The following is a 19,778-nucleotide window of genomic DNA, read 5'->3' as shown; positions in this document are numbered from 1 at the left end:
ACCACCGTGCCTCACACACACAGGCGCGCGCGCGCACACACACACACACACACACACACACACACACACACACAGTGATAGTGAGTGACTGTAGTCTACGCCCGTGCATAAGAATGCTGACTATTCTATTACGTAATCACTTCCCATAAACATTGTAGTTGTTTGGGCTCGCTCCAGTGAAGGAATACGTAAGCAAAGCATTACATTCTTCAACACAAATGCGTCTTCATCTTGAGAATTATTTTCCTCCTCACATCCCTGCCAACGTTGCCAGATTTTGTGAGAGAAACAAGCAACCAGGGATATGAAAATAAGCCCAAAAGAGCCCTTGCTAATTAAAAAAAATAGCCAATCTACAGCTTATCTGCTATTTTAAAAAAAAATCTTGAAGAAAATGTGGAATATTTTTGAAACATTTTCACAACACAAATCTTAAATGGGGGTTCCTGGCACAAATACATATTCATTGGGGGGTCCTTGACATGATTTTTTTTTGAAGAACCACTAGTTTAAACAACATTAGGAAACAAGCTTAAATAAGCAACTACACTTCAGAAACAAGCCCAAATAAGCAACTTCACAGAAAAACAAGCCCAAAGTCGCTTATAATAAGCGGACATGGCAACACTGTTGAGACTATTTTCCTCCTTACATCCCTGCCTTTCAAAGCAAAACATGCGCACAGTCAAGGAGCCGCCGAAAAAAACAACTAGACGATCTCCATGCTCCACAACGCGTCGCAGCACGACGCATTGTGAGCTTGTAGATCGGCCACTTTCGGCGCGCGGCGCCGGCGCGCAACCAACGAAGGATTTCCAACGGCCCCGTGCCTTATTTGGATATGGTAATTCGTCCCCCTTCCACGTAGGCCTATCAGGCGACGAGGCTGCGGCCCACGTGACACGTGACGGAGCATTGGGGAGGCGCGGCCGCGGCCCACGTGACACATGACGGAGCGTTGGGGAGGCGGGGCCGCGTGCGAGGCTGAGGTTAAAAGCCCAGTGGACGATGCAAAGCGTTCAGTGTTAGGGAGAAGCAGGGACCCACTGTGAGAGGGAACTTTGTTCCTATCAAACTTAAGAAATATTCGCACAAATAGCGTCAAAATTAACCAAAATCCCTCGTCAATCAATAACCTGCCCCTAGGGTCTGAGGTTTTGACTTGAGCTGACGCAGACAGGGCAGAAATATTCTATTCTGACAACTTTTTTGGGGGGGAAGAAGAATGTGTGAGACAGGCAGTTAGGTTAGCCAGGCTAGCTTATAGCTTTAGCTGAGAGGAGGAGGAGGAGGAGGAGGTGATACAGCCACAGCCAGGGCGGCAGGAGAGAACAAAAGATTTTTTTCCTTTTTGCGTTTTGGTGGCCGGTTGTTGCACTGACACCACCAGGTCCATGCAGAACAACGTGTCATCACCATCACAATGCCCGTGTTACTTTTTCTGATAGACACGTCCGCGTCCATGAACCAGCGCACCCATCTGGGCACTACCTATCTGGACATAGCAAAGGGCGCTGTTGAGACTTTTATGAAGGTACTGTATTAAACCCACGGAACAAAAACAAATTGGACTTGGGGAGATCCATCCCAAGTAGGGGATGATCGTGGCCGGTTCAGATCAATCGTTGACTGCTGCAGTCAACAACAAGAAAAATGCTCTCTGCGATAACCGTCAATATTAATGCTTTACTTATTTCCACAGCTCAGAGGGAGAGATCCGGCGAGCCGAGGGGACCGGTATATGTTGGTAAATTTTGAGGACGTTCCCGTCGGGATCAAGGTAGAGTTTACATTTTCGAGTACATGTCCCAGCATTAAAACATGTCGCAGCTTAGATATTGTCCTTCTCATCGTTTCCACCACGTTGTGTGATCACTACATCAATTGTATGGAGGAGAATCTTCAGGAGGAGCTTTCATACCCCTTTTAAAACATGGCCGACATTTTGTTTCAATGTGAGCAGCAAGGAACTCTGGGTGTTATTTATACAGAGAGGAGGTGGTGTCTGGGAGGGAGGGGGGGGGGTTAACTGACTAGCCCACTTTGAGTTGTTTAGACACATTTGTCACTTATGTCTCATTGCGACTTTGACAGTTTGACAGTGTTATAGTGTTATCTGTAACGTTACAGTAGAGCTTCTATAGGCTGACTAAAGAATGTGGGCTTGTCTAGTAGTGCTGTCAAGTTGTTGTTGACTTGGGGAAATGTAGAGGAAGTGACCTATATAAATGTTTATCAACATGTTGTGACATCTGTTGTCAATAACAAAAGCTCATATTTGTTTATATTTTTTTTCCCCCTTAAAGGCTGGATGGAAAGAGAGCCATGCCACATTTATGACAGAATTGAGGACTCTCCAAGCAACTGGACTAACGACAATTGGCCAGTCCTTGAGGACCGCTTTTGATTTACTCAATCTGAATAGATTAGTGACTGGGATAGACAACTATGGACAGGTATGTAGTAATTTAGGCAGAGAGGAGACTAGAGTAACAATGACATGGTACAACTGCAGATTTCCCCCTTCCAGTGTCCCCAGTCTTACAAGCATCAAACACCTACACTGTGACCCCACACTCCTCAAAAGTCACGAGTTCATAAAACAGACATCATATGTGACAGCATAAAGTCAAAGCTCGAATAACCCCCATTTCCACACATTAATGGCCTTTATTGATTACTTGGCATTGATTTTTTTTTTTTATAAACAAAATATTTTGATGCTAAAACTTTTAGTTGATAGATGGGACTAATATGATCGTCAAGATTGATTGCTTGAATACTATAATAATAAGATTTTTAACGGTACCGGTAGAACAGTCAAAGGTTATGCTAAAAGATACCACAAAAAGCACCAGGGGGCTTGTTTCCATTGTGGAGCCCAAAAAGACAAAATAATAATTATAATGCATGAATTAGCATTGTTATTGACTTAATTTCAATACAATCTGTTGGATAGTGTGGACAACAATTTCCAAAGGGGACCCTCTACTCTTATGACATGAACTTTATTAAGACGGGATATGCCTTCCTTTAATGGTGCTCTCTTTGTTGATGGGAGGTTCGTATTGTCATGGCAGTTGAATGAGCCTTGGACAACACCCAAAGTGTCTAAAGTAGAATTTGAACTTATGCAAAACATTTCTGGTTGGGACAGTGCGTGTCTGTGTGCATGGAGACTGGGCTTTCATACAGGCCATTGAATCATTCTTTTCAGATGCGAGATCATTCAAAAACATTCAGGGGCGTACAGTGCAGGATCTATACCCAAATGTCAGGAAAATGACACAGCATTGTTTCCCTGACAAAAAGGGGGCTTTGAGATGGTGAGGACAGCTGTGCGACCAGAATATTTTAATGTCAAAGCACAAGACGAGGATATAAAAAAACAAGTGTGACAAAATCTGGGATCTTCAGCCCTGTTACAGTGCCCCCTGTTTCACAACACTATCCATGCTAAATGGTTGTATAATGATTTAGTCACATGATGCCAGTTTAATCCACCCTAGCTTTGCTTGGCTCTGATTGTTTTGCTACTGGTGAAAATGAGATGATGATAACCCACTTAGAGTGAGATTAAGGTGAGATTGTTTTAGACTCCCTGCTCTTTTCTGTAATCCACTCTCATTCAAGCATTTATCTAATGCTATAGAGTGGGAGGACCTAGAGTAGACTATAAGCATAGGCATTCTCTGCCTCGCCACTATGCCTATGATTAATATGAAGTATTTAAAAGTCTGTACTCCATGCCCAGTTTCCTTTCCGGAGTATAATCATTTTTTATAAGTCGGGTTGTCTGTTTTTCAAGGGGGAGGCTAGGCACGGAGATGTGTTAGAGGGGGATATAGAATGGATGAATAAATGGTTAACCAGAATTTCCTGAGGAACAAAGGGAAGATCTCTTCTGTGGAGGGTAATGCATACATACTGTGTGAATAATGTATGCTCAACACACTCTGAAGGAGTTTGAATGGCAGCTACCGCCCTGTGAGGGAGACAAATCTAAGCAGTACTTTGGATAAGGAAGCATACATTTAAACACTGCACAGGCCTCCTTTTTGGAAGAATACACGTACATTCCTGCAGTCTCAATCTGCCTGCACTTTCCTTTTCTTTTTGATAGGCTAATGTTTTTAGTCCAAGGATACCGTTGTCTGTTGCCTAGGAGCTCTTACCTATTCTAATGAGAGTGATTCAGTTTCCAGTCCCTGTCTCAGTTCTTTTGAAAGATTGGGAAGGCATAGATTCTGGAGTAATGGTTTTGTCACTGGTCTTGATTTATATTCCTAGATGTAGGCATTCATCCAAATGTCTTCTTGTCAAATTAAATGAGATGGTGATCACCAGAACCACATGATACACATTAAAATCTGGAGGGTTCAATTATCAAATCTGGAGAGTTCAATTAACTCTGAACGTGTAAAAATTGACCCATACAGGATTTTCAGAGTTAAGGCCTTTGCAGACAGGGTGAGATTAGTCAATCAGTTTTTTCCACATGCGAACTGGGTTCGATTGAAGAAAAAAAACGCATCTCCGCAGCCACTTGCCGCACGGCAAATTCGTAGCCGGTGTGCATGAGGTCATAGAGAACCATGTGTTCATTTAAAAAATGACATTGTCCGTTTTTTTTCGTGCGAAAAATCGCACCCTGTCTGCAAAGGCCATGAACACCAGATCGCGTAGAGCCCCTGTGAGTTGCCTTTCACCAGCATAATTACTTTTTGCCCCTCGTAGGTGGGTCTGACATGTCCTTTATGCCATTCTATGGGAAAGGTAGTCGAGGCTGAGAACATTGCAAAGTAGGTCAAATAAAAGTACAAAGGATATTTAAAAAAAAAACTTTGATAGCAATAGTTCCCAGTCAGATTGCAATATTGTAATGCTTTAATATAAATTAAAATGTAATGAAATCGTGGACTCATCCAAATGCACTCAGATGAGTGCATTGATTGCAGTTTATTTTTTGGGAAGAAGCCTCCTCAGTTTCTCCTGGAGGTCTCCTTGCCCTTTTTCCATTAAACATTCCTAGCATTGTCTTCACCGACCGTGTAAAGTTGAAAGGATTAGCACCAAGGGAAAAAAGTGCAAGTTTTAAACTGCTGAGACACAGGTCTGTTGTCTGGAGTGCTCGGTATTTGACATGTCTGCAGTGCTCTTTTTGACATGATGTCCGGAGTGCTCAGTATTTGACAGAGGGGTTCTTCTGTGTGCTGTTGTTTTCAGATGTATGGATGTGGTTAAACGTGGTGGCAGCTGTTTTGTTTCCATCAGCAACTAGTTTGAAATCCAAGCTTAAGTAATACATTATAGTGGGTGAATATGAAAATTCTCCTGCTCGGGCATTCAAAAGGCTCAGTGTGTTAAACGTGTTTATATATTCTACGCTCCCGTTGATCCCAAGAGAGAGTGGTATTCAGTGGTTTTACATGGCCTTACATTAATGGCCTTTATTGATCACTTGGCAGTTGGCATTGATTTTAATGATCTTTCTTTTGCATATGTAATGGCATTTTGAACCTTCAAACTCCATTTTGATGCTGTAACCAAGGATAATGACTGATTGTCAGGACTAATTATTATAATGATGATGCACAAATTAGCATTTTAATTTCAATACTATATATAGTGGACAACGGTGTCCATTTTGAAAGGAGACCCTCTCTATGACTTTTTCAACCTTAAGATGGGTTAGCACTAAAAACGGATTCAGCCATGGACCATATTAACAGAAAGTGTTGCTATGGAAAGCCACATGGCATTCTGGTCTATTTAGAACCACCAAATATAAATGTATTTAGGGAGAGGGCTATAGTGGGGAAAGAGAGCAACTGTCTTATGTAGAGAACACTACACTGCCCCGGAGGTGTGTTTTTATTCTTCATGGTGATGAAGAGCCCTCCAGGTTGCCAGGCGTCTGAAACGGCTCTCTTAAGAGATGAAGAGGGCTGGTGTGTTAAGGGGAGTGGGGCAGCCAGTGCGTAATCCTCGATGGGCACATTTGTTATTAGAGGAGCAATGAAAGATATCAAGTGAAAAGTAAGGTTGTGCAGAGGAAAATGGAGTGCTAATGCTGGGGTGATTTCACAAACATGTCCTAACATGGCAGCCAAGGTGACAGACAGGAGACCACTGGATCTCCATCAATCCATCATTGTGCTGGCACAGTGTTTCTCAAACTACTACAGTGGGGTGCGTGAGAGAAAGTGGATGGAAGAATGTATTTTACTGTTAATGATAAGCATGACAAACTATATGTGAACTTGCTGATCGTTGAAATGACATTAAAAAAACATGACTAGCACAACTGTTATTGAATGGAAAGCAATACCTATTGTACATTATTTGACATATTGACATCAAAGCTGGACTTGGGTGGGTTATTATTCATTCATAGCATCATAACATAGCCATTTCTCTTGCAGTTTTCTAAGCTAAATGTTGTAGGTTCAAAGGGGTACTTGGATTCAGAAATAAGGGAAAGGCAGTACTGAAGCCCAAGAAAGGTTGAGAATCGCTGTGTTGGCACTCTTGGATGGGCTAGTTTACTACACACTAGGCCTGTCCCCGACTAAGGATTTGTTTAGTCGACTCTAATTGGCGACTAATTGCCAATAGTCGACTGGCAGTCGACTAATAATTTTTTTTTTTCTTTTTTTTTTTTTGGGGCCAAAATACATTTTATTTCAAAGGGCCAAGTCTACACAGTTTGTTTTGTCTCCAGCAGAGTTTCTAGTGTCTCTATCTCTCTCTGGAAGAGGTTGCACATGAACTCTGCAGCCGCACTGAGGCGCTCCAACACAAACAATACAAAGACGAGGAATAAGAAGAATAAAGTGGAAGTTACGTGTGGTTGCAGGTGTAGACTTGGCCAAAAAACAATTTAAAACATTTTTGGCCCTTAAAAAAAAAAAAAAACTAGACTAGAGTCGACTAAGAGACACTTAGTCCACTCGGACCCCCCGCGACTAACCAGTCGACTTAGTCGAGGTCAGGCCTACTACACAGAGAAATGGCTGTACAGGAATACTTTGACCTGCTACAGTGGACAAGTCTGGAGAGCAACAGATGGCTTGATAATGAATTGATACAATTTTGCTGTGAACTGATGCCATGTACCAATATTCCAAGTTCATGCGATATACTGTATGTGGCTTGATTTTAAATTCAGTGACATACCAAAGATGATAAAACCAAGGAGGCTGGTACATGTCTGCTTCTGCAAGATATTGGTGCAATAGTTATTAGTCCTCAGGATGTAGCCTCACCAGCGGTAATGCAACATATTAGCATGCCAAGTTGATACCCACTACTCAAGGCCAATACCATTTCTTCCCCCCCCTTTTTCTTTTTTGAGACCAGGTTGTCATGGATACCCGTGGCAAGTCGTGGTATTCTTATTTACTTTGGCCTGTTTATGTAACTGGACAAATTTGTCACTCAGCAAAAATCACAGCTTAAAGGGGAAGCCAAAACTAAGTGGGTCCACAAGACTCCACATCCATACATTTTATGCTGCTGTCAACGTTGAGAAGTGGTACCCATACAAGGTGTCCATTGCGACGCCTGGGTATGGCAAGTGTGACTCTTACTATGAAGTAAAGGGTTTGACTTTGGATGTAGTACACTTCATGCTACACTGATGTTTATACTCGTAACTCACAAGTTATTCAGACGGCGAGCTTAGAAATCCCCTCAGAGGGCCCCGGGGCTGATACATTGAGATGAATCCAGCGCTGCTTTGGTTTCATTGTATCAATAGGAAATGCTGATGTTATGAAATATGGCTTTGTCTGGGAAGAAAGAGAGGGGTTCCAAAGATGCTTCAGCTAATGTGCTGCACCAGTGTTGGAGAATGGGGAGTGATGATGCTAGGGAGAGTATTCTCTCCAGACACTCGCACAACCTTTGTTATTGTCGAAGAGGTGTTGATGTAGTCCATGTTGCACACTCCCTCTAGACTGTACTGTCTATTTATGATTGCCTTTAGCTAGGGATCACATATAGGCTATTCCTTCTCTCTGTTTTGAAATGGATCGCCTGTGAGTTATCTATATGATTCTTAATCTCCACTTGTTATTTTTACTTCAGACATTCGAGGGTTACAAACATGAGATGGACATTTTAAATATTTCTCTGGCACAGGCATGAGTGTAGAGGACGTTAACATTTTTGATGCTTTGACATAATTTGTATGCATTTTTAATTTCATGACAATGCCAAGTTATGGTTCTATTCATTAATGTATCCTTCTCCCTCTCTCTCTTCCTCCCTCATTACAGGGCAGGAATCCCTTTTTCCTCGAGCCAGCCATCATCATCGCCATCACCGACGGCAACAAGCTAACCAGTAGTGCCGGAGTCCAGGACGAGGTCAGCCATGGTTTCCGTGGAGACGGGGGTCACAGGCCATCAGGAGTGCTTCCTGGTTGGTCGGTTGACTACTCTGGATCCTGTCCACTGATACACAAATACCATGTTAACTTAAACACAAGCATTCGCTACTCCCTTATAGACCTAGCACATTATCTGTGCTCAATATACAGTCATAGAGGCATGACTTAAGTTAATGGAACCGTTAAGCCCATCATAGTAATGGGGTAGAGTGATTGAGGTTAGAGAATATTTCTGTTTTGCCACATCTTCACATAGCACTGTATTTGTTCCCACCAGTTGTCCTATCCCGGGCATTAGGGTGAATGGTAAAAATGTGACTCCCGGTTACTGTGCATTGCTCAATTACATGATCCAAAATGGTCCCATTGTCACTGAATATAAAGTCTTGCTACTTTCACTCTGTAGATTGACATGATCTGTACTTCTGCCACCCACACAAACAGCAAAACCCTCTCTCTCTCTCTGCTCCCCTGGACACTGCTTTGAGGCTGCCAGCAAGCCATAATATAGCATTGCCGTTTGATAACTAGAGAAGCATATGTTTCACACACCATCTAACACTAAACAACCAAAGCCATAATTTTACATGCTAAATTGTAGAGCAGCTGTGAATGAGCCTGTGGTGTGTGCTCAGAGCAGGAACCAGGAACCCACTGCCATTTAGTGTGGAAGAGTCAGCGACGCACTTGCAGTTCTTGGGACAGTCACTGAGCCATGTCTGGGTTTCCTGTAACAAAGTCATTTGATTTTACAAGATCATCTATTTAGTCTTGTGTGAGAAAGTGTAGACATTTTCTTGCTTATGTTTGTATACCGCATGAGTGAGAAGAGCGGCATTTAAACTTGAGATGCCAGACAACTGTAATTCCTTTTTTTTGGGTCATCTTAACGCTCATCGGGTATCAGTTGAAATCAGCACTGCGGAATGAATTCCTACTATTGACTTAATAACCTCCGACAAAGGTTAAATATTTACTGCCACTGCCAACGTCTTAAATTGTTTTTTTTGCAAACACACACACACACCCACACACACACCTCATCCCCATGTCGCTATTGTAGTTCACTCACCCCTTATTTTGACTCCTAATGCTTGAATGACTCTCACACTAATGGTATATTTATCATAATCCCTGCAGAGGCTAACACACAAAGTAGCTCATAGATTGTTGTGTGATTTATGCTGGGATCTTCCTTCCCGTTGCCATCCCCCTCCACCCCCCCCCCTTCCAGCTGCATCTGCCTCTGACCACACCGCTGCCAGGCAGCGAACTGACCAAGGAGCCCTTCCGCTGGGACCAGCGCCTGTTCTCCCTCGTTCTGCGCATCCCCGGCCACGCCTCAGTGGAGCCCGAGCCCCTGGGGGGCGTCCCGCCCGATGATTCTGCCATCACCCCCATGTGCGAGGTCACCGGAGGTAGGCTTCTGGGGAGAGAGAAGATGTCTGGGGGGGAGCTCTTGGCAGCAGGGTAAATGTGTACAGTACCGGTAGATTTGAAGGTTATTTATCTGGAATTCAAAGTTTTTATAATACGCTGAGAAATGTCAGATTTTCAAGCAAGTTGCCAGGTAAACTTTAATTTTAGTACAAAACTCATCCAACATTAGCCATCTTTCTACAGTGGAACCGGAGGTATAACTTACCAGGGAAAGATCAAGGAATGTTTATCACTATCTTTAAAAGAAAAAGTGTTAATTAATGGAGAAAAAGGAAGGCATTTAAGGGGAACTATTTGGTAACCGCATCGGTAAGTAAGCTGTGTGTGTGGTCAGTTTTTTAAAAACTTTATTAGCTTAGCTGCAAAGCGATTGTAAAACTTGGTAAATGAGGGCGTCTGCATATGTACGGTACCAGTCAAAAGATTTTCTTTTGTATTTTTTCTTTATTTGTATTTTCTACATTGTACGTGAACCCATTTAGACCTGAGGCCGATTCAAAATTAAGCTTTCTAAATCCTGACCTAAGTTTTCTGAAAAATATTAATGTTGCTATATAGGCTACTGTATATAGCAACAACTACACACAGGTGTTCCCAACTTGAAAGGTTCCAGGTATAAATGGAAGACATCAGAACTATGAAAGAACACATGGATTAAATTTAGTAAACAGTGTAAAATAAACCAGAATGGTTCTCTCAATCAGCTTCATGAGGTAGTAGCCAACTAGAATGGTTTTCCTATAGTCTCGAAGAGTTCCAAGAGTTGCTGAACACTTGTTTGCTGCTTTTCCTTCACTCTGAGGTCCAACTACCCCAAACCATCTCAGTTGAGTTTAGGTCAGGTGATCGTGGAGGCCAGGTCATCTGACGCAGCACTCCATCACTCTCTTGGTCAAATAGCCCTTACAATAGCCTGGAGGTGTGTTTGGAGTCATTGTCTTGTTGAAAAACAAACTATGTTCCCACTAAGCGCAAACCAGATGGGATGGAAGGTCACTGCAGAATGCTGTGATGATAGCCATGCCGCTTAAGTGTGCCTTGAATTTAGAATAAATCTACAGTGTCACAAGCAAAACACCCCCACAACATCACACACCTCCTTCTCCCATGCTTCACGGTGGCAACCACACATGAAGAAACCATCCACTCACCTTCTCTGTGTCTACAAAGACGAGGTGGGTGGAACCAAAAAATCTAAAATTTGGACTCAATCAGACCAAAGTACAGATTTCCACTGGTCTACTGTCCATTCCTTGTATTTCTTGGCCCCAATAATTCTTATTCTTGTTGTTCCTCATAAGTAGTCGCTTCTTTAGAGCAATTTTACCATGAATGCCTGATTCAGTCACCTCTGAACAGTTGATGTTGAGATGATTCTGTTACTTGAACTCTGAAGCCTATTTGCAGGCTCTAATCTAAGGTACTGTTAATTTCTGAGGCTATATAAAACCATTCCAGGTGACTACCTCATGAATCTGATAAAGAGAATATCAAGAGTGCGAAGGTGTCCACAATGCAAAATGTAGCTACTTTGAGAAATATTTATTTTAGTATACTTTGAATTATAACATTCTGGTTTGTTCAACACTCTTATGTTTACTACATTCTATATATGTTCTTTAATAGTTTTGTGTGCAGTATTAATCTGTGTAGAAAATAATACAAATAAAGAGCAACCATTGAATAGAAGGTGTCCAAACTTTTGACTGGTACTGTATGTTTTGGCTGCATGTGACTCATACACTGTATTCTCATCACAACACAAGATCATGAAATCAGAAAAAGAGGAGGGCTACGGCGTTTTATAACTAGTGAAGAAAAGGTGCTCTCTTTGGTCCAAAAGGGGAACCTCTAACTTAAAAAAGAAAATGATTCCTTGGTAGTCTTATCAAACCTTTTTTACATTATGAGAACAGGCTAGTTGATCATTTAAAAATAAGCCTACATGCTTCTTCAGGGCAAAAGTAAATGGTGCTGTTTGGCCATCTGAGGCCGAAACGTGTCTTGGAATCTTTTTGACATTACCATATGGCTCAACTTCATAACCTCTAGGTTGCCCTCGTTTATGAAGGGCCCTTTTCCAGCTGACCTGTTTCATAGTAATACAGTTTCACATTTTCACACCTGGGAACTGGCTGCTACTGGTAAATTAAGTTTGTAACGTGGCCCCTTTCTAGTCTTTCTGCCCTCTCAAAACTCTTTACAATGTGCTTCGTATTCACCCATTCACACATACCATTATGGCACATTATGCAATGTGGTTACACACACTGATGGCAGAGGCAACCATGAAAGGCACCAACCTACTCATCGGGAGGGGTTTGGGGGTTCAGTGTCTTGCTCAAGGGCACTTAGACACACAGCCAGGAGGAGCCGGGGATCGAACATGGGAACTTCCAGCTCCCAGGCAGCTGCTTTACCTCCTGAGCCACTCCTGCCGTCTGTCTTCTACTTTTAGGCACTAAGCACCTGAACTGGAGGAGTTAGGGGCTAAGTGCCTTGCTCAGGGGCCCCTATGTTGTCATTGACTACATAGGAGACGACAATACTCATTCAGTACATTGTCCCAGATTTGTCCCAGCTGGCCAGGGATTTGACCTTGTAAACTTTATGGTCACAAGCCCGCATCTCTAACCCTTTGGCTCTACAGTGAAAATTAGGCTAATGATTTCCTGTGTGAGAGTCCCCAGGCTCAAGAATAAATAAGCCCGCCAGGTCATCTGCCTAACAGTGTTACAGAACATCCACAGTTAGAAAAGTAGGCTTTTGGCTCTCTTGGCTCCAGTCTACATGCTGCCTGGTGTTGGGGTGCGGCTGGGAACAGACTAGAATAATGCTGATGGGAGGTTAAGATTAAAACACACAGCCGGTCTAAGCTTTCTGTATCTGTCGGTAGTGTTGAATGCAGAACATGACACAGCGCCACAGACAATGACTGACAGTCTATATGCTGCCTTTCTATTACTGCTGATGGCAGACTGACACAATGCCAGGCGCTATTGAAACCTGCGTGAGTGAATGGTTTTCCCGGCAGGTCACTAGAGGTGAAGTGTGAGACAATGAATAGCACAGGCTGATAATGTGAAGGCCGCTTGTTATCAGTTGTAGCAAATTATAGCCATGTGACTATGATAACAGGTAGCTATCACATGCATACATAAACATTTGAATAATCTAACCTTTCACGCATTGGCTTATTTGCTTTTGAAGTGAATTTGATACATCGCTGCAGCATCTCAATTTTTATCTTTTCATGGCTGTAGCATCCGTAAAATGTAACGCGCCACATGCCGCTCATAAGCAGTTTTTTCTCCTTCCCCTAATTATTTTGTGACAGGCTCAATGGTGGTGGACAGACAACAAAGATAGAACAAAGATTTCCCAGTACCAACACACTACTTGCCATGCCTTATTTGTAATTGTACGATAATTGGCCATAAGGAAATAAGACACAAGACTTGTCATGACAGAGGCTCTCTGTGTGTGAGTGTGTGGGGATGGCCGATGTACCCTTTGTGCACAACAGGTGTGAAGTCGGGGAACAAACATAACTTTTTGGCTGCCGGCTGGTAGATTAAAAAAAGGTACCAGCCAGGCAGAATTTCTTACCGGCCAAAAATTATAAGTAGCGTTTTAGTATATTACCATGGCTTTATATTGCTATTTAATACTCTCAAATGCAATTTGCAATGATCATCATAAACAACATGGAATTGTAACAATTTTGAGTGGACTGAAGGAAGGCAGACCTGGAAACGTGTAAGGGTTGAGAAAGTTCTGAAATCAAACCCCTGTTGGAGCGTCTGATGCATGGCTTGGTAATATACCCTGGCAAATGTATAGGCAAATGTAAAACGGTATTCATTTAGTGACATGGCAAACTGCATTTCAGTGAATACACACCTAAACTAACTTTGTTCAGAACCATCCCCAATCACTGTCCGCTGCTCTGAAGTGAAAATTTACCACCTCCAAATATGAAAATGCCTTTTTGTAGCCTACATTACTGTTGATATGTTTAAAACTCTTTTATCCTCTATACTATTTGTACATTTGTAGTCATGGATAATGTGTATTATCTTCTGATAAGAGCACCACAATTACACAGACATGAATATATTCATAACCATATAATTAAAATCATGACATCAATCTGGGCAGATTGTATGATGTACGTACATGATGACACTTTGCAATTTGGTCTGCGAGCATACAGCCAAATTTATGTATGATGTGGCGTGTCAACAAAGAACTGATGTTCAAGCTGACAACACATTACATTGTGAGGCACTGTTAACTTGTAAATCTTTATTTTTTTTGATACGCGACACCCTCTCACGATTATTTCCACTGACATTTATTCTTTGACCCACTTGCCAACTCGAATCTCCCAGTGAGATTGCTTGAATATACCCTCTTGATTGATTCCGTGCTATGAACGGACACAAGCATGAACACACGCACATACACAATCACACACACACACACACACACACACACACATACGTTGGTTGCCGCTGCACAGAATCATCAACAGACAACAGAAGCTATTATTATTTTTTTTAATCAAAGGGTTGATTACAGCCAAATTACAGAGTTAGTCTGTAATTTTCCAGTCCAAGAGAAAATCTACACTCCTCTGGCGGGTGCAAAATGTGTTCCCTGTGTGTAGTAACAATTCGGTTAGTTTGACTCGGGCCAAGTGTGACTTCTTAAATGAGCCATCACTCACTCTCCGTACTTATAGTGCAATACTCACTGCTCTTATTAATATAGTGGATGTGAGCTTCCTGCCATCCAGGATGTATACAATGGACGGTGTGTCAATAAAGCCTGTAGGATTATCAAAACCCCAGTCACCCCAACCATGGACTGTTTCAGCTGCTACCATCTGGCAAGCGATATCGCAGCATCAAGGACCGGACCAGCAGGCTCCAGTACTGATTTTCCACCAGGCAACCAGGGTTATTAAGAATACCTGTAGATAGACTCGTAATGGCCTGTTACCTGTCTTGCTGGCACGCACACACACACACACACACACACACACACAGCTGTGCATATACTGTATAAATGCAAACGACTACATAACATATTTGCACATCTATTAAGGCAGTACACACAAAGAGCACATATTACACGTGTTCACAATATCTGTCTACATAATGTCATGTTACTGTGTGTGTGGGTATATACACTGTGTGTGTCTGTGTGTCTGTCTGTCTGTCTGTCTGTCTGTCCAGTGTGTATATATGTGTATTATATACTGTATGTGTATACACTTGTATATCAGTATATACATACATACTGTACACATGCTAATACTAATACCGGTAACTTGCAGTGCGGTACTGTACACGTTTCTATCCTCATGTTGTGATCTGACGATGATACAGTGCATTTTGCTGTCACTTTAAAAAACAAATCCTGTAAATTCATGCAGTGGGTCACATGCCTTCCAGTTCACTGCCAATGGATGCCAAATTAAGAATGGATGACTGAGAGGCCATGTCTTCTAACAGTTTTAACGGCGTGTGTGTGTGTTGCTTTGCAGGCCGTTCCTACAGCGTGTTCTCACAGCGCATGTTGAACCAGTGTCTGGAGTCTCTGGTGCAGAAGATCCAGAGTGGAGTGGTCATCAACTTTGAGAAAACTGGACCTGACCCCCTTCCTGTAGAGGGTGAGAAGCTTGTAGATCAGCTAGTTTCGAACTTTCCATTTTAGAAAAACTTTTAATAGGTTTTTCAAATGGATTAGAATTTGGCTGCAGAATTGAAAGTATTTTTTACATATCAGTCAAAACATCTCTAATTGGTGGGCTAGGACTTTCCAAAATTGGCAGCATCGGACCCCAGAATCTGGCATCAATCAGGCACTATAAGAGATATATGTGGGGATATATAGGCATTTTCAGTACATGTGTAAGAATTTATCCCCTGGGACTCATTTGACTTTTTGGCCAGCATCCGTTTTGAATAGCAGAACACCTTTACTCTCTCCCCCAATCACTCACCTCTATCCCTGCCTCCATAATAAAACACTTCCTCCAGACTTTTTATTTATTTACGTATTGTCAAGATGGAATAAGTAGAGCTATAAATATCTGTCCTACTGTATTCGAGAGCCCACAAGTTTCAAATGTCTATCATAACATCAAAAACATCTTCAGCAGAGTCTCCATGAGTAATATGATATAGTCAGGGATTTCACTTTGCTACTACTGAGACATTTTATACATTATCTTACTAAAAACTGCCTCTAACTGGTGATGTAGTTAAGAGTTTTAATGATGCCATTCTCACTGGCCTGTGTGTGTCTGCATGTCTGTCCAGATGGTCCAACTGAGGTGGTGAAGCCAGGCCCCCAGACCTGGCACTGCTGTCACAAGCTCATTTACGTACGGCCCAACCCTAAGACCGGTGTTCCTATCGGACACTGGCCCATCCCTGAAGCCTTCTGGCCAGACCAGAACTCCCCCACGCTGGTAAGAAACATCACAGTAGACACAAACTGACAGGTCCTTCGGCTTAGTGTTTTGTGGACTATAATAATCAGGGATGCACATAACTGGTGCGCAGGTGCGCATGCGTTGTCAAAATGCATGCTGCGCGGCACATCAGACGAAGGGAAGCGCTCTCGCGTACCAACAGCTGGGACCGCTGGGACAGGAATTTACTTCCTGAAGCCACACTCACACAATCACGCTAAAGCAGGCGTCGGCCCCATACACAGCCATTAGGCGGAGAGGGAGGACACGTGCTGCACGTGATTGTGTGAGTGTGGCCTCGAATCCTGACACACAGACGCAGTCAGTCGCGCGACTCGCACGCAGCTGGCTCGGTTACAGGCACTCGTCACCGATGATGAACGCACCGTGATGGTGCAAAATATGCCGTGAACGTCCCAATCTGGCGGATAAAAGCAGCGCAGCACAGGGCACCAACCTTGGGGGGGGGGGGGGGGGGGCACCAAACGGCGTGAAGAAAAGAAAAAAACGGTGAAAAACGGCGGAATTTAGAAGCAAGGTGCTACAACATTGAAACGCGCCGGTGAAGTGTCCTTTTTTTCTCGCGCTGAACCCCCCCCCCCCCCCCCCCCCCCCTGTTGACAAAACGGCGCCGGGGGGCACCGAACCTTTTATTTACTTTTATTTGGTGAGCACCAAGTAACATCTCCAGGTGCTCTTCTGAGTACTAGACCAAAAAAAGTTATGTGCACCCCTGATAATAATGTCATCAGGGCCTCTATTTTGTGTGTTATGTTTATTTTCATTAGGTAGTACCGGTAGGTATTCGTCTGTCATTATTTAGGTAATAGGTATTCATTTGTCATGTCTGTCCATAGTGAAGTTGTGTATTGTAGTATAAAATAAGATTGTTTTGTGGTAACTAGAATCTGTGTTACTTACGCATTACACAAGATGTATCAATACAAATCTTGCCTCAACAAGTATTTCACTGACATAAAGTTTATAACCAGACTATTGGTGATGACTTTGAATGTCCAGCGGTATAACCGTATTTCTGCCTCTTCTGACTTTTTGTTTTTACCGTAAAACCTTAAAACTCAATGCTTCGTCATGTGACGTGTTGTGAGCTTGTAGATGGGCTATTTTCACTGTTTTTGAGATGAGGGCTAAAGTGATTAATTCATTATGTATTTGAAGTAAGTTTGGGTTCCGTGGAGACGCCAAATGTTTCTTTTGGGTGTCGAGCTGAAAAACTTTGCGAAACTCTGTCCTTTAAAGAGCACCGTCTTCCTTCTCCTCTATGTTACCACTAGCCACCCCGCTCAGCTCATCCCCATGTTCGCTTCTCCTGTCTGGATGCTGAACCCATGGTGATAGATAAGGTGCCCTTTGACAAGTATGAGCTGGAGCCCTCGCCTCTCACACAGTACATCCTGGAGAGGAAATCTCCTCACACCTGCTGGCAGGTAGGCCAACACCTCACTCACGTTACTAACTACATAATATCCAAACCTTGTGTATGTTCAACACCCTAACTTTTCAGGAAATGGAAAAAAGAACCAATGTAGTTATTGTTTACCTAAAATCTCTTGTTAATAATTTTCATTGGTTAAATAATTATAAGACGCACAGACGGACTTAATCACTTTGAACCTGCCGTCCCTATTTTGGGCATAGTTTTATAAGCAACATTTTTAATTATGTTATGTATTTAGATTGGCTATTTTTGCTACTGTTATGCAACCGTGTCATGCAAACAAGTAGGGCATTAATTTTACGGAAAAATGCATAAAAAGACAAAATACGGAAATACAAGGTTACTGCCCGACAGTGATGACATACAAGAGCAGAAGAAATCCATAGATCAGTGCACAGCAAAATATGGTGTGAATTTAACTCGAGTGTAAAAGTGGAACCTTCCGTCTCAGAGTAATACTTAACACTCTGGATTTTAACTGAGTGGTCTACTTATCTAGCCCCTCATTGTTTTGTCTTTTGTTTCTCTTTCCTTCTAGGTGTTTGTGTGTAACAGTGCCAAGTACAGTGACTTGGGTCAGCCCTTTGGCTACCTCAAGGCCAGTACAGCCCTCAACTGTGTCAACCTGTTTGTCATGCCCTATAATTACCCTGTGCTGCTTCCACTGCTGGGTAAGATTTAGGATTATTCATTTTATTTTGGACACAAATGGCCGTTTAATGTAAACAATTAGCATCTACTTTAGTTGAATACGTTGATTTAACCACTTGACACTTCGCATCCCTATTCTGGGGCTAACACTTGGCGAAAATAGCCGATCTACTACAAGCTCACAACGTGCTGTGTTGCAACACCTGAGCTTGTAGATCGGCTATTAAAAAAGAGCGGACCAAGTACATAATTGACCCCGGTTACGTTGACTAAGTATAGACTACAGAGGATGTACGTGATTAGTTGCATAACGTTTTCTAATTAGTATTTTGAACTTCAGCTTTGTTTGCAATGCATTTTTATGCTGTAGTCATCTTATCTTCGAGTTGTCAGTGATGACTGCTTGATAAGGTTTTTCCCCCAAAATTAGACACTTTTTTTTCACCCCATCGCAGATGACTTGATCAAAGTGCACAAGTTCAAGCCTACCATCAAATGGCGGCAGTCTTTTGAGAACTACCTGAAGACCATGCCTCCATATTACTTTGGGGTGAGTAGAGTTGGGCCCAAACCTTTTTTTAAGGTTTTGCCCATATCAATACTGTCATTCATTTAGCAGAATATACTGTATTTTTGCATTGGATTACATTACTCCTTACATCACAAAGGTTTTTTTTTTCCCTGTGAAAAAGGCCCCAAATCCTGAGTGAATTAATGGGTGTTGAGGAGAATTTAAGTGAATTTATTAATTGAGTGTCTCATCTTCGTAGTCTCTGAGGAAGGCTCTGAGGATCATGGGAGCACCCAACCTGCTTGCAGACAACATGGAGTACGGCCTGAGTTACAGTGTTGTCTCTTACCTCAAGAAGCTCATGCAACAGGTGGGTGAACAGTGGAATTCACCCTTAGGGCTGGGTTCATTCTTTCACCGTAGGAGTTAAATTAACACTGATGTTTAACGGTGATGTACACATCTCACATAGTTAATTTTGTGTGTGTGTGTGTGTGTGTGTGTGTGTGTGTGTGTGTGTGTGTGTGTGACACCAGTATGTGCATTTAGCAAAAGTTCCAAATTCAGACAGCTGTACTTAACCACTTTCAAACTGGCATCCCTATTTTGGGACTGTCATTATAGTAAAAAAAAATAAAAACTTCAGAAATAGATCTACAAGCTCAAGATGATTTTTTTAATGATTTAGATTTTTTCCCCCAAATCTCTTCTGGGGTCCCTGGCACAAAACATTTTCAGATGGGGGTCTGTGGCCATACACATATCATTTTGGGGGTCCGCCGCACGAAAAACGACTGATTTTAGAAGGCATTTGTAGAATCGGCCTCAGGTCTTA

General features: G+C 42.5%; 1 protein-coding gene across 4 annotated transcripts in view; it reads left to right on the top strand.

The window, feature by feature from the left end:
- Positions 1-1,035: 1,035 nt before the first annotated feature.
- The window catches only part of ints6 (integrator complex subunit 6), a 28,019-nt gene continuing 9,276 nt past the window's right edge, over positions 1,036-19,778 (top strand). Inside the window, exons 1-11 of one of the 4 annotated variants that reach the window (XM_080456823.1) lie at positions 1,036-1,534; positions 1,703-1,780; positions 2,307-2,456; positions 8,283-8,372; positions 9,630-9,813; positions 15,390-15,515; positions 16,168-16,319; positions 17,618-17,770; positions 18,320-18,452; positions 18,888-18,982; positions 19,203-19,313. In XM_080456823.1, the coding sequence (XP_080312949.1) occupies positions 1,424-1,534; positions 1,703-1,780; positions 2,307-2,456; positions 8,283-8,372; positions 9,630-9,813; positions 15,390-15,515; positions 16,168-16,319; positions 17,618-17,770; positions 18,320-18,452; positions 18,888-18,982; positions 19,203-19,313 (1,383 nt within the window). In that variant the 5' untranslated portion in view covers positions 1,036-1,423. Of the gene's footprint in view, positions 1,535-1,702; positions 1,781-2,306; positions 2,457-8,282; positions 8,432-9,629; positions 9,814-15,389; positions 15,516-16,167; positions 16,320-17,617; positions 17,771-18,319; positions 18,453-18,887; positions 18,983-19,202; positions 19,314-19,778 lie in introns of those variants that run through there. The other 3 variants (XM_080456824.1, XM_080456825.1, XM_080456826.1) reach the window with 3 other exon arrangements.

This window comes from Gymnoscopelus braueri (assembly GCF_963280865.1).
Source record: "Gymnoscopelus braueri genome assembly, chromosome: 18".
NCBI lineage: Eukaryota > Metazoa > Chordata > Actinopteri > Myctophiformes > Myctophidae > Gymnoscopelus > Gymnoscopelus braueri.
This window is presented reverse-complemented; position numbering and strand designations above follow the sequence as displayed.